General features: G+C 43.0%; 1 protein-coding gene across 1 annotated transcript in view; it reads right to left on the minus strand.

Annotated features, from left to right (window-relative positions):
- ahrrb (aryl-hydrocarbon receptor repressor b) overlaps positions 1-13,967 on the minus strand; it is a 28,076-nt gene that overhangs the window by 1,911 nt on the left and 12,198 nt on the right. The window contains exons 3-7 of the mRNA XM_055865789.1: positions 5,003-5,136; positions 3,838-3,927; positions 1,256-1,400; positions 795-928; positions 315-517 (exon numbers count right to left, since the gene is read on the minus strand). Coding sequence (XP_055721764.1) covers positions 315-517; positions 795-928; positions 1,256-1,400; positions 3,838-3,927; positions 5,003-5,136 — 706 coding nt within the window. The remainder of the gene's footprint in view (positions 1-314; positions 518-794; positions 929-1,255; positions 1,401-3,837; positions 3,928-5,002; positions 5,137-13,967) is intronic.

Here is a 13,967-nt window from a genome sequence, read left to right on the forward strand (position 1 = left end):
AGACAGCATTCCCTTATTTAGGAAAATGGCGAAGGAAAATATATCCATGTTCATGTATGCATTATATAATCTTCTAGTTGTGTACATTTACAGTATGAAGTAGTAATTTGACTGAATTCAGCAGATTCTGAAACTGATGCTGTAATAAACATGTGTCTTAAATTGTAAATTGATTGTAAACTAAATGGTGTACATGCCTGGCTCCTTCAAAAAGTGTTTAGTAAAACCATGATATAGACAGACACACAGTATTTAAAAAAGAATGCTCACTGCTCAGCTCTCCCCATGCTCACCACTCCCACAGTACTGCTTACCTGTGCTTATCTGGTGTGGGGTTGACGGGGCCCTTGTTCTTGTTCCTGATTGTCATGCTCTTCATCTTCAGCTCTGTGATGGAGGGCATCATGAGGGGCACGGCCACACAGAACAGGGCCAGCTGGGGGGGCAGCTGCGCCCCGGAGTCTGTCTTCTTCTTCTGGCCCTGCAGGAACTTCAGGCTGCCCTGGAACTGCATGCTCTGCCAAACATTAATCAATCAACTAATCAATCAATTAATCAACCAATCAAAGTGAACTATAAAGCCCTTTTTATGTCAACAGATATCTTCACAGTATTTGTGCTTTACAGTAACAGTAACCTAACCTAGACCCCCAAGGAGAAAGTGCACATACATTACTGAATAGAACGCTCACAAATCAGAACTGACTTCATACTGTGTGGAGCATAACGGTTAATGTCGTTTGTAAAAGAGTGGATATTGTCAGGTACTTATGCGAGCCAAGGTACTCACTCACCAGGAAGCCTGAGGTGCTATCCAGCAAGCAACGGACACGGGAAATAAAACAGCGAGTGAGGAAGGAGGTGCGCTCTAGAGGAACACCGTCAGGCTCCTGGGCGTGGAAGAGACTGCTCATCACAAAGTCATCACCTACAGGACAGCCACAGCATTTCTGTTAGTACAACCTATGTAATAAATGCCCTACTTTAAATTTGTTTTGGTCTTCTAACCACCAATATTACAGTGAGGGGTTTTAGGATAGTATTGCAAATTACAAATAAAATACAGTATCCTTTCTTTCTTTCTGTGTCTTGTATACAGCAACTAATGTACTAATCCCTTTGTCCCTCTACAAAATGGTCATGAATGGAAACTAATGTAAATGACAAGTTGCATGTGATGATGAGGGGCTTTCCTGCATCCTTTAGCAGTTCCACAGAGTGACAAAGGTTCTGTTGATGGTAATGATCTACACACCAGTTCCTGTGGCTGAGTGCTGGTCCAGGGAGGCCCCCTGGACCAGGGAGGTCCCAGGGTTCATGGCCCAGTGGAGTTGTCTTTTGAACTCCTGCCGCTCCTCCACATGGATATAATCAAAAACATTCTGGTGCATCACATCCGTCTACGGAGGAGAAGAGGGAGAGGGGAGGAGAGGGGAGGAGCAGTGGTAAAGGAGGAACGAGTCATCAAACATTCCGCCCTCCAACCAATTAACCCCCACAGTTACCCGTCCATTGTGTTTGGTCAACGCATTGACCTCCCCACTTATCCAGTGTCATGGTCGGGTGAAACACATCTATGGTCAGACGCCATGGAGGTTTCTAGACAGACACCGCAAGTTTCAGCCTGCAGCGAGCCCACTGAGAACTTAACCCTTCTGTTTTTCGGTTTCCCACCGCTGACCAGAAGGGTGTGGGAGGGAGGACCTTCTGTGACTGACTCGGTTCAATCAGCATCCCTCCCTCTATGTGGGAGATCTTGATTCTAAACATGGCATAAACTGTTTTTTCAAATTATTGTTTTTGTAGAAGAAAAGCTTAGATGTGAAACGGAAAGTCAGAATGTATAAAAAGTTTGTAACTGTGCTATCATCATTACTGAGTGCGTTCAGTCATTTCAAACTGCTTTGTTTAACTGTTTGCCAGTCAAAGATCTATAAATTATGACTTAAATCAATAAAACTAAGGAGTAAATAGTGAAAGCATTAAGTAATGACTTGTATACAATGTGTATCACAGCAGGGCAATTGGTGACAACAGTTGAATCGGTGAGTAATGAGTTAATACTTATTTTCCACCATAATTTGCAAATAAATTCATTAAAAATCCTACAATGTGCTGGCGGTGCTCTCACTCTAGTGGTAGCATGAGACGGAGTCTACAACCCACACAAGTGGCTCAGGTAGTGCAGTTCATCCAGGATGGCACATCAATGCGAGCTGTGGCAAAAAGGTTTGCTGTGTCTGTCAGCGTAGTGTCCAGAGCATGGAGGCGCTACCAGGAGACAGGCCAGTACATCAGGAGATGTGGAGGAGGCCGTAGGAGGGCAACAACCCAGCAGCAGGACCGCTACCTCCGCCTTTGTGCAAGGAGGTGCACTGCCAGAGCCCTGCAAAATGACCTCCAGCAGGCCACAAATGTGCATGTGTCAGCATATGGTCTCACAAGGGGTCTGAGGATCTCATCTCGGTACCTATTGGCAGTCAGGCTACCTCTGGCGAGCACATGGAGGGCTGTGCGGCCCCACAAAGAAATGCCACCCCACACCATGACTGACCCATCGCCAAACCGGTCATGCTGGAGGATGTTGCAGGCAGCAGAACGTTCTCCACGGCGTCTCCAGACTCTGTGACATCTGTCACATGTGCTCATGTGCTCAGTGTGAACCTGCTTTCATCTGTGAAGAGCACAGGGCGCCAGTGGCGAATTTGCCAATCTTGGTGTTCTCTGGCAAATGCCAAACGTCCTGCACGGTGTTGGGCTGTAAGCACAACCCCCACCTGTGGACGTCGGGCACTCATACCACCCTCATGGAGTCTGTTTCTGACCGTTTGAGCAGACACATGCACATTTGTGGCCTGCTGGAGGTCATTTTGCAGGGCGCTGGCAGTGCACCTCCTTGCACAAAGGCGGAGGTAGCGGTCTTGCTGCTGGGTTGTTGCCCTCCTACGGCCTCCTCCACGTCTCCTGATGTACTGGCCTGTCTCCTGGTAGCGCCTCCATGCTCTGGACACTACGCTGACAGACACAGCAAACATTTTTGCCACAGCTCGCATTGATGTGCCATCCTGGATGAACTGCACTACCTGAGCCACTTGTGTGGGTTGTAGACTCCGTCTCATGCTACCACTAGAGTGAGAGCACCGCCAGCATTCAAAAGTGACCAAAACATCAGCCAGGAAGCAAGGAACTGAAAAGTGGTCTGTGATCACCACCTGCAGAATCACTCCTTTTTTGTGGGTGTCTTGCTAATTGCCTATAATTTCCACCTTTTGTCTATTCCATTTGCACAACAGCATGTGAAATTTATTGTCAATCAGTGTTGCTTCCTAAGTGGACAGTTTGATTTCACAGAAGTGTGATTGACTTGGAGTTACATTGTGTTGTTAAAGTGTTCCCTTTATTTTTTTGAGCAGTGTATATTAAATGGAAAAGATCCAGCTGTTTGCTTCTAGAACAAAAAAATTGTCGTTAAAATCCAGTAAACTACACAATTGGCTATTTTCAACTTTTGACATGGTTGGTCATATGAATCTTTTTCATACAACCACAGTCTGATTTCTGTTATGTTTCATTTAATTACTAAAAGGGCATGGCCTTGTATTAAAAAACAATTCTATGTACATTTTGTTTTGTCTTCTATTGTTGGTGGTTTACTATAAAACAGTTTTACAATGCTGTATAATGTTTCCTCATAATGTAATTTTCTATGAAAGGCTTGTACAATGGTACTGTATTTCAACTACATTTATTACGGCTTGATTGATCATTGACCCTCAGTAGCAAAGTGAATTCTAATTTATCATGACTTTGAGAATACAAGGTGTGATTGAAACATACCTGATGAAAGCCCAAGTAGTCAACAATGGAGGTGGAGGTGTAGAAGATCAACCCGTCTGTGCTCACCACCAAGGCAAACCCAGTCAGGGACTAGAAGAGACAAGAGACAGGCCCACATGTTAATACACAACGGCATTAACAGTCATGTTAAATGTCTGAACATGAATTCAGGATATCATCTCTTTTAATTTAATCAGAAAATGTTCTGTATATTTGTCCTCTGTATTTCTTATACTTTTCCAAAACTTTCAGTATTACCAAAGTCAACATTTTGTTTGCCTTAAAACTTAAATAATAAATGTCATTCATACTGTATGTGTGTACTAAGAACACACAGGGGACAAACTTCAGTTGCACTTGATTGATGAGTAGTTTGTTGATAAACATCACTATTTCTGATAATAAATAGATATCGGAATGAAACATACAAAATATTCTCTTCATGCCTCCTGATTTGAAGAGAAAAACGGGGAGAACGGGAGGAAACAACACACAGTTCCTCATTGACTTCCCTGTGTTGGCTGGTGCTGGAGCTGTTGTGTTTGACATTGTCGTGACTCTGGCCTGCTCCTTGGCAGGCCCTGTCACCTCCGGTCTAATTCAAGTCAGCCCAGGTCATCTGGGCCCTCTTTTCCCACTCTCTGGTGTGATACTGACCTAACCGTGTCACCATCTTCATTCAGCAGCATTATGGTCGGCTGCTTTGGTGTCACGCTATTGTGGGAGGGGAGGGCGGAACTTCGGGGAGGGCGAGAGTTCGGGGAGGACGGGTATTCAGAGACAGGGGGAACTGAGGGTTGTTCCGGAACGGAGGGTTGGTCTTACTCATCATCCAAGCAGCTCCACTTTTGTGCCACGATATCATCAAGACATGTTCTAAACCTTAATAATCAATGTGGCTAAATTCAACTTTGTGTCCTTTTCATTCAACAATTGTATTTATTGTGTCTTTTAAGAAAAACACAGTCAGGGCAGACTGCTTTTAATTCTGTTTCATGAACATGTTGTATTTATGGTTTGTTAGTCCTCAGCTAGTCTTTCACCAACTGGGCACAAGACTATGATGACCCATTCCTTTCTGTTGTCCATTCATATCAGTACTCTCATCAGTGATCTCTTGGGAGGACAAACCACAACCTGACCCTTCTGCTCCACTCTGTCTCACCTCCAGTAAGAGGTCACTCTCCACCACGCTGATGCTGGTCCCCGGGGTCCCCATGGACAGGCTCTCTTTCCTGGTATCCTGGTGGTTCACAGGCGGCTCCATGATGTGCTTTCTGCAAGGCTTCTCCTGGATGGCTGAATGAGAGAAAAAAAGACAACTTTCAAGGGACTAACAGGTTTATTACTGTAGATGTGGAGTGTAATGATAAGTAATCAGACGATTAGGGTACATTAAAAAGGTAACATTCTCTATTCCAAAAGAACAATTCTCACAATTCAGATTTCAATTCATACGGATATGAACTCATTACTGCAAGATGCACACATAGAGAGTGAGAGAGAGGCAGTACAGTACACACACACTGTGGTGACATGTTCCTAAAGGGTTCATATTTTCAGTTTCTAACTTTTTTTACAGCATCATTTCCCATCTCCCTTTTTCTTCAAGCTATGATTTAATGGTGTGTGGATCCTACATTCTGTGTCCAGAGAGAGGCAGTGTTTACACCTGTCTCCCTGGGAACCACAGAGGAGAGAGAGGCAGTACAGTACCAGGCTGCCCCTGCTCCTGGTCCGCTCTGCTGCTTCCCTGTGCTGTGTCATCTTCCGGTCGGCCAGAGAGGAAGAGCACAGAGCAGAAGTGACTGTGCCCAGAGTGCGTGTGAGAGTCCCTGCTGTCTGACAGCCTTTGCGTGTTCACAGCACAAAGTATATACAGTATATTCACCAGCGGCACGAGGGGGTCAGGGAGGAAAATGGGCGGGAAGTTGGCCCCAAGCCACCTCATTAGCGTATTTCCACCCTCCTGGCTCCCTGGCTGCCCCCTCCATGACCAGGAAATCCAAGTCAGGATCACCAGAGGGAGGAAGGGAGAAATGGATAGAGAGAGAGGGGGAGAGAGAAAAAGCGAGAGAGTAGGAGCTGGCTGGCTGAGGTGACACTGTCACGCAACTAAAATGTCTGTCAATCTCCTCCATATCCCTAACAGTGGTCTGGCGCCTGTTCAAGCCATTGCATGTAAGATGACAAGCTACATTAGCCTACAAAGAATTTCATAATACCTACAGCTGTTAAATAATGATGACCGCTAACTTACACAGAATTCTCTGCCTAAACATTAGGCCCACAATGCAACTGAAACAACATACCTAGTAGATGGGATAAATAATGCATGCAGTTACATTTATATGTTTAGTATTACATACCAATATACGCTGTCAAGGTAATAACTAAGACTGTGGGAAATGCATGGCATTATTCCTTATGGAATTGTACAAACATCATGTCCTTAAGTTGATATACCTTTAAGCATTAACAGTCTATACTGCATGCCATGACAACTGCATTGGTGAAAGCATGGATAACATGGAAATGCACTCTATCAATTGTATTATTTCTACTTTTAGGAGTGAGCTAATGGAAACACCCACAAACACACAGGCAAGCAGGCAAACACATGCACGAACATGAGCTAACACACACACGCTTGGTGGCAGGCACACACACACACACACACACACACACACACACACACACACACACACACACACACACACACACACACACACACACACACACACACACACACACACACACACACACACACACACACACACACACACACACACACACACACACACACACACACCTCCAGGGATGATATGAAAAAAAACGAATAGTAGTAATAGCAATCGTGCCAACAACTCCTCTTCCAGCCATTCCCTATTGGTCGGAAACAGCCAGCATATGCTTTGCTGGGAATTACTACAGACAACTTGGTATGTTTCATAGAAAGCACATTCAATATCATTTCCACTCACAATGGATGTTAATGCTCCCTTACAACAAAGAGGTCACAACTTATATAAGGGCAATGATGAAGAGTACGCACATCTTTGCCCTTCCTAAGATAATGATACCGCATACAGTACAAAGTATCTGAGCCTCATCTGGAAGAACCAGTGAAAACAAGAGAAAATTGTTTGCACAATATGTCCAGTTAGATTACCACTGGTTTGACATCTCCACATTCAGACAAACTGCTTGAACTAACCACAGGAACTCAATGGGAGAAGTGCCATTATTACAGTCAATGATCATTACGCCTCAATCACAGCTGATCCAGTGAAATGTAAACACAAGCTTCCTTTAATACACTTGCCCTCAAATACACAATGAGTCATTCATATTTGCTTATGTTGTCCTCACAGTCACAGCCAGGGAAAGGCATAAATCATTCAGATGACGTTTCCTTCTTTAATCACGTTTACTGTAATCTTCCTTCAGAGGCTTGTGATGAGTATCTACTGTATCTGTTCTAGATGTTGTTTTATTCAGTAGGTTGTATGAGATGAACACTAAGCACTGCTTGTGACTGTATACAATAAGTATGATCAAATGGATCATATGGAGGGAGTGATCTTTGTCAAAGGTACACACACGCATTGTTACACGAGATGGAGAGGAGCCATACTAGTTAACTAGGTATGCCCAAAATGGACCCATTACCATCAACTGAAGAGTGCATGGTGTGCTCGCTAGTTCTTAATACACTGATGTATTTACAATGGAATCCACTTAAGTGGCTCTGGTTCATAACCACATCACAGCACCAATCACTCTTCATCAGGAGACTGAAGCTTTTGAAAGTACACCCAAATTGACTGTGACATTGAATCGCCTGGATGCTATTCCCTCTACTCCACGTAGTTTATTCTCTCTATAGCTCGTCTCATGGCGTGATTCAAGCAGATAGAGTTGACTTCATCGGTCTGCCTGTGACACGGTATTTCTAATGAATGTTCCCTCCACAGTCCATGGAAATCCGACTCATCGCAAGGATTCCTCATGGGATCGGTTGCAGGGCAAATTGGCACGCTAATCCAGGCCATGATTTCATTATCACGTGCTCTAGTTGGAGGTTTGGCTCTCCATCATCAATACAAACGGCAGCTTTCATCATGCAAGCCTGAAGGGGGGATCTGGGAGTGGTGCGTGGGGGTTGGGGTAGGAGGGGCGGGGTTGCTGCTGGATGGATCCCAGCATCCACCACCACTGCACATCACCTTTAAGGCCACAGAACATCCCACCCACCCAGCAATTAGGCAGAGGGATACACCGGCTAGCGGAGGAGGGAGAGATAGAGGGAAAAAGGGATGTGGAGCTGTGGAGGGGAAGGAACGACCAACTGAAGATAGAGTCAAGCAGTGGCGAGTGGCAAGCCAACAGTTACCTACCACCACTCACATCACCAGTCATTCCTTCTGTTATGTCCATCAGTCCCAGGTGGTGGGGAGTGGGCACGGGCAGGCAACCACTGCTTAGGACTTCAGAATAGCGTGACATATACAGTACCAATCAAAGGTTTGGAGACACCTACTTAAACAAATCTAAATATATTTTATATTTGAGATTCTTCAAAGTAGCCACCTTGATGACAGCTTTGCACACTCTTGGCATTCTCTCAACCAGCTTCACCTGGAATGCTTTTCCAACAGTATTGAAGGAGTTCCCACATATGCTGAGCACTTGGTGACTGCTTTTCCTTCATTCCGGGGTCCAACTCATCCCAAACCATCTCAATTGGGTTGAGGTCAGGGGATTGTGGAGGCCAGGTCATCTGATGCAGCACTCCATCACTCTCCTTCTTTGTTAAATAGCCTTTACACAGCCTGGATGTGTGTTCGGTCATTGTTCTGTTGAAAAACAAATGATAGTCCCATTAAACGCAAACCAAACGCAAACCAGATGGAATGGTGTATCATTTCAGAATGCTGTAGTAGCTATGCTGGTGAAGTGGGCCTTGAATTCTAAAGAAATCACAGTGTCAACAGCAAAGCACCCCCACACCATCACACCTCCTCCTCCAAGCTTCACGGTGGGAACCACACATGCAGAGATCATCCGTTCACCTACTCTGTGTCTCACAAAGACACAGCAGTTGGAACCAAATTTGGACTCATCAGACCAAAGGACAGATTTCCACTGGTCTAATGTCTATTGCTCATGTTTCTTGGCCCAAGCAAATCTCTTCTTATTATTGGTGTCCTTTAGCAGTGGTTTCTTTGCAGCAATTCGACCATGAAGGCCTGATTCACACAGTCTCCTCTGAACAGCTGATGTTGAGATGTGTCTGTTACTTGAACTCTGTGAAGCATTTATTTGAGCTGCAATTTCTGAGGCTGGTAACACTAATGAACTTACCCTCTGCAGCAGAGGTAACTCTGGGTCTTCCTTTCCTGTGGTGGTCCTCATGAGAGCCAGTTTCATCATAACGCTTGATGGTTTTTGCGACTGCACTTTTAGAAATGGTCAAAGTTTTCGAAATGTTCCGGGTTGACTGACCTTCATGTCTTAAAGTAATGATGGACTGTCACTTCTCTTTGCTTTTTTGATCAGTTCTTGCAATAATATGGACTTGGTATTTTACCAAATAGGGCAATCTTCTGTATACCACCTCTACCTTGTCACAACACAACTGATTGGCTCAAACACATTAAGAAGGAAATAAATTCCACAAATGAACTTTTAACAAAGCACACCTGTTAATTGAAATACATTCCAGGTGACTACCTCATGAAGCTGGTTAAGAGCATGCCAAGAGTGTGCAAAGTTGTCATCAAGGCAAAGGGTGGCTACTTTGATGAATCTCAAATATAAAATATATTTTGATTTGTTTAACACTTTTTTGGTTACTACATGATTACATATGTGTTATTTCATAGTTTTGATGTCTTCACTAGTATTCTACAATCTAGAAAATAATGAAAATAAAGAAAAATTTGTAGGTGTCTCTAAACCTTTGACGTGTACTGTAAGTCAAATGACTGTAGCTAGCAATAGCATCCATGTTAATGTTGATGTGATGCTGCCTTGGAGGAAATAGCAGGAAAACTAATGATGCACTTGTGTTAGGAAGCTCCAATATTAACACAATCTTAAGAGGTACAGTATCTATTCCTGGATGTTGTACTCTTAGTTGCCAAAATGTCCCTTTGGTGACTATTGACATGGGGTGGTCACTGCTGCTATACTGGCAGACTCTCACCAGAAACAAAAGAGGACAAAGTCAATTGTCCACAGACCATAAAAATGAAGGAATTGTTATTAGTGGACCAGACTTAATTCAGCTGAATGTTAACATGGTGAGACTGTTGAGGTCAAACTAGAAAATGTGAGAATACAAACCACCCATTTAAAGATGTTAACAGCAAACTTGGATCCCACAGTTTCTGTGCCAGGACTTAGTGGCACGTTGACTGTGTCTGATAAACAATACCATCCTTTATATATGAACATTGAAGCGGTTGTAAGATTGTCTGAGCGGTTTGCTGAGTAGTAGAGGAATCCTATTGCCTACCATCAGACAACGGACCCCTCCCCACTAGCTTCAACTATGTCATTGCTGACCTGAGCCAACACCCCAGAATACTTCAAAGCTACCTGGTGATATAAGAATAGTGGATTTGGAAACTCAAAGGTGTTTTGTTCTATGGGAATAAGTCAAAGAGGAAAGAAATAGAGAGTAAAGAAAAAAAAGAGATAGCAAGCCACATCATTGCATGACTATTGCCTCTGCTGTACCAGTGTGAGAGAAACAGAAGAATGTGTGGGTGTGATTTCACCTGTTTTGTGTCAGCTGAGTAAATACTTCCTATCGAGAATGGGGAGGGGAACAAAAAATAACAGAGCAGGGAATTAGGGGGTAAAAGGAGGGGAAGAGAGTGTGAAGCTGTGGGATTCCCAAAGCGTGCCGTGTAAATCCTTCACCTGCACGGAATCCCAGGCGTTGCGTGATGGGGGTTCTGGCGGCTCCCGCTCTTGCTCTCCTCCCGCCTGGCTGTGAGCGTGCTCTCTTTCAGTAACATCCCAACACTTTTCTGTGGTGTGCAGCATCACTCCACAACAGGCCCCGACAGGGTCAATGAGGCCTGAACACTTCAGGTTAAAAGCCTGCGGTGTGACAGACCCAACAGTGTTCAGACGTTTTAATCTGTCACCCTCATTGCACTCAACGCCTGTGCTGTGTATCCGAGCCCAAATGAGGAGAATTTCACAGCAGACAATGGCTCATATACACACACATATACATACTGTAATTTACACGCAATCCACTGACTGGAGCCAGTGCAGCTTTCAGTGCTTGACTGGAAAAACATGGTGGGGAGAATCTTTAAATCTGTGATCTAAAAGGAAAGCAGATGTCTGCTATTTCACGCATTGCCACGGAACAAATGAAAACAAAAGGTCCATAAACCAAGCTTCATTACTATAGGGGCATGCTGCATATCCAAATGCCGCATCTTTTTAAATAAAGAGTCAAATACAACAAGAATGTTTTCAGTTATAGAGCCGTTGTTGTAATAGTGAGGACTACATGTTGTTGTACAAATACTCAAAGAGGACCACTAAGTAATGTCGCTGAACTGAAGAGTTGCATAGTTCATTGTTAATTTCAACAATATCTCAATTTGTGGTTGAAAATAGTATTTTTTCCAACAGAAAATGGTTGGTTCCAAATACACATTCCTTTCTCATATACAGTATCTGGCCTGATGCAACAGCTGTCCGACTCTGACATGATAGATATACCTACAGCATGAAAGCTACAAAACTATCTTTATCTTTTGTTTTAGTAAAGAAAATATTGAAAAGGACCAACCCTCTTTCTCCCTGGGATACACTGCTGGGCTGTTGTTGATGGGAGAATATATGCTAATCAAACCCAGACACTCCCCTGACAGACAGTCAACGTTACATTTACAACCAGATGTGTGTTTATGCAGGGGAAATAGTGTCGGTGGGAATGGAATGACAACACTGCCCAAATGCTCTGGTTCATGATCTTTTTATAAAACAACATATTTTTGTAATATTAAAAACATGAGAATTACAAACACCAATCTCAGATGTCAGGAACCATGGTGATTGGATTAACATTGACCATCATAATGACTCTTTACCTCCAAACTTTGAAGGGGGAAAAAACTCTCAATTCTGGATTCAAGGCAATCATTTTAATCCGCTGACAATGAATCAAGGAGAGCAACGGACACCTACCCACAAAATAATGCCTTTGTAGGTTTTGGAACTATTAGTGATCTAATTTGCTTATGTAATCAGATTTTGAGCTATAGCCAACCAACTATGAGTAGAATTACCCAAATTATATACCCTCAATTCCATTCCACTTTCCGAATCAGTCTTCAGAATTCCAGGCCAGCAGGCCCTCGTAGTTGTTCCATTAACTATTTATAATGCCATTGTTATAGGTTTTATGTTTGAGAGACAGCAATTTAGCCATAGAGCAGATTGCATAAAAGCCAAGTGACATCATGGGAGTCATAAAGAGACGAAAATAATCTTAGTACCAATCTTGGTTTATGTGATGTTCTGTATGGTTGCCTGCATGCAAAATAAAACTGAGCACACAAAAAAAGCAAGCCGGGGTTGAGTAGAATGTGTTTTCAATAAGTATTTGTCCCACCTTGCATTAAAGGTCCAATGCAGAAGTTTTTATCTCAACATGAAATTATTCCTGGGTAAGTACCTTACTGTGATTGTTTTCAATTAAAATTGTCAAAAAGAAACTAAAACAGTTTCTCAAGCAATTTTGTTTGGACTGTCTGGGAGTGGTCTGAGTGGGGAGGGGGAAACTGAACTAACTGGTGATGTCACCAGGCAGGCCAAATCTCCATCCCACCCAAACAGGTTATAATTTCAGGCAGTCTTTTCAAACAGCTCTTATGCTAAAAGGGAGTTATCATAATTTTCACAATATTATTCCAACCTCTGTTGAGTGAAAAAAAAACAGCAGCGTTGCAGTTCTTGACACACTCAAACCGGTACACTTGGCACCTACTACCAAATCCTGTTCAAAGGCACTTACATTTTTTGTCTTGCCCGCTCACCCTCTGAATGGCACAAATACACAATCCATGTCTAAATTGTCTCAAGGCTTAAAATCCTTCTTTAACCTGTCTCCTCCCCTTCATCTACACTGATTGAAGTGGATTTAACAGGTGATATCAATAAGGGATCATAGCTTTCACCTAATCAATTTATGTCATAGAAATAGCAGGTGTTCCTAATGTTTTATACACTCAGTGTATATAAATCACAGGAAAATCACATTGTTGACTGCACTGGGCATTTAATCCAACATAAAGCCACTGACCTATAAAGAGCGACTGCCCCTGAAACCAACTAATCTCTTGAAAATGGCCTCATCGATATGAGTCCGAAACCTTTATTCTAGTATCAAAATTGACTAAAAAGTATAAATCAAATAATTTTGGTATAAAGTCAGACTTTATAGTGCGTCACAACGAGCAAATTAAGGATGGGTTTGGATGACAATAATATCAACAAATCATGCTCCCTTTTGCCAAACTCCACGTGCAATTCGCACCTCTGCCCACTTTGCGTCCCTTCATTAAGTAGGGCTCTGTTGTTTCATCGCCCCCAACGCATTCAAAGGTCACGGGCGTTTGAGACTGAAAAGTCCTAGCTATACCACAGACTATCCATTATATTGACCAGATACTCAACTGACCACTCTAACAATGAAAATACATTTTTTCAAAAATGGAAGGCAGTCGGGAGGAGGCCAGATCAGGTGGGGCCATTCTAGACAATGAGTACACTTGTAACAACTTAAGCATTACGAAACATCTATTTGATCAAATAGGCCACACGCAGCAAATATGCCATTACATTTTTTGTTAACCAAATTTGACACTCTCATTGATACCTGGGTCTTATTCACAAGTGTGCCCTGATTACAGCAATGCAACGATCGAACGCAATATGAAACCAAACAGCAATCAAATGACAGCAAATGACCTTTGAATATGTCAATAGCCTACAGATTAATATGAGCAAAATGCAATTGCTGAATTTATATAGATATTCTAAACTAAGTGTTTTGCTAACTTTCAAATGTAGGAACAGATCCATGTAGAATC

Source organism: Salvelinus fontinalis, chromosome 17 (genome assembly GCF_029448725.1).
Source record: "Salvelinus fontinalis isolate EN_2023a chromosome 17, ASM2944872v1, whole genome shotgun sequence".
NCBI classification, from domain to species: Eukaryota; Metazoa; Chordata; class Actinopteri; order Salmoniformes; family Salmonidae; genus Salvelinus; species Salvelinus fontinalis.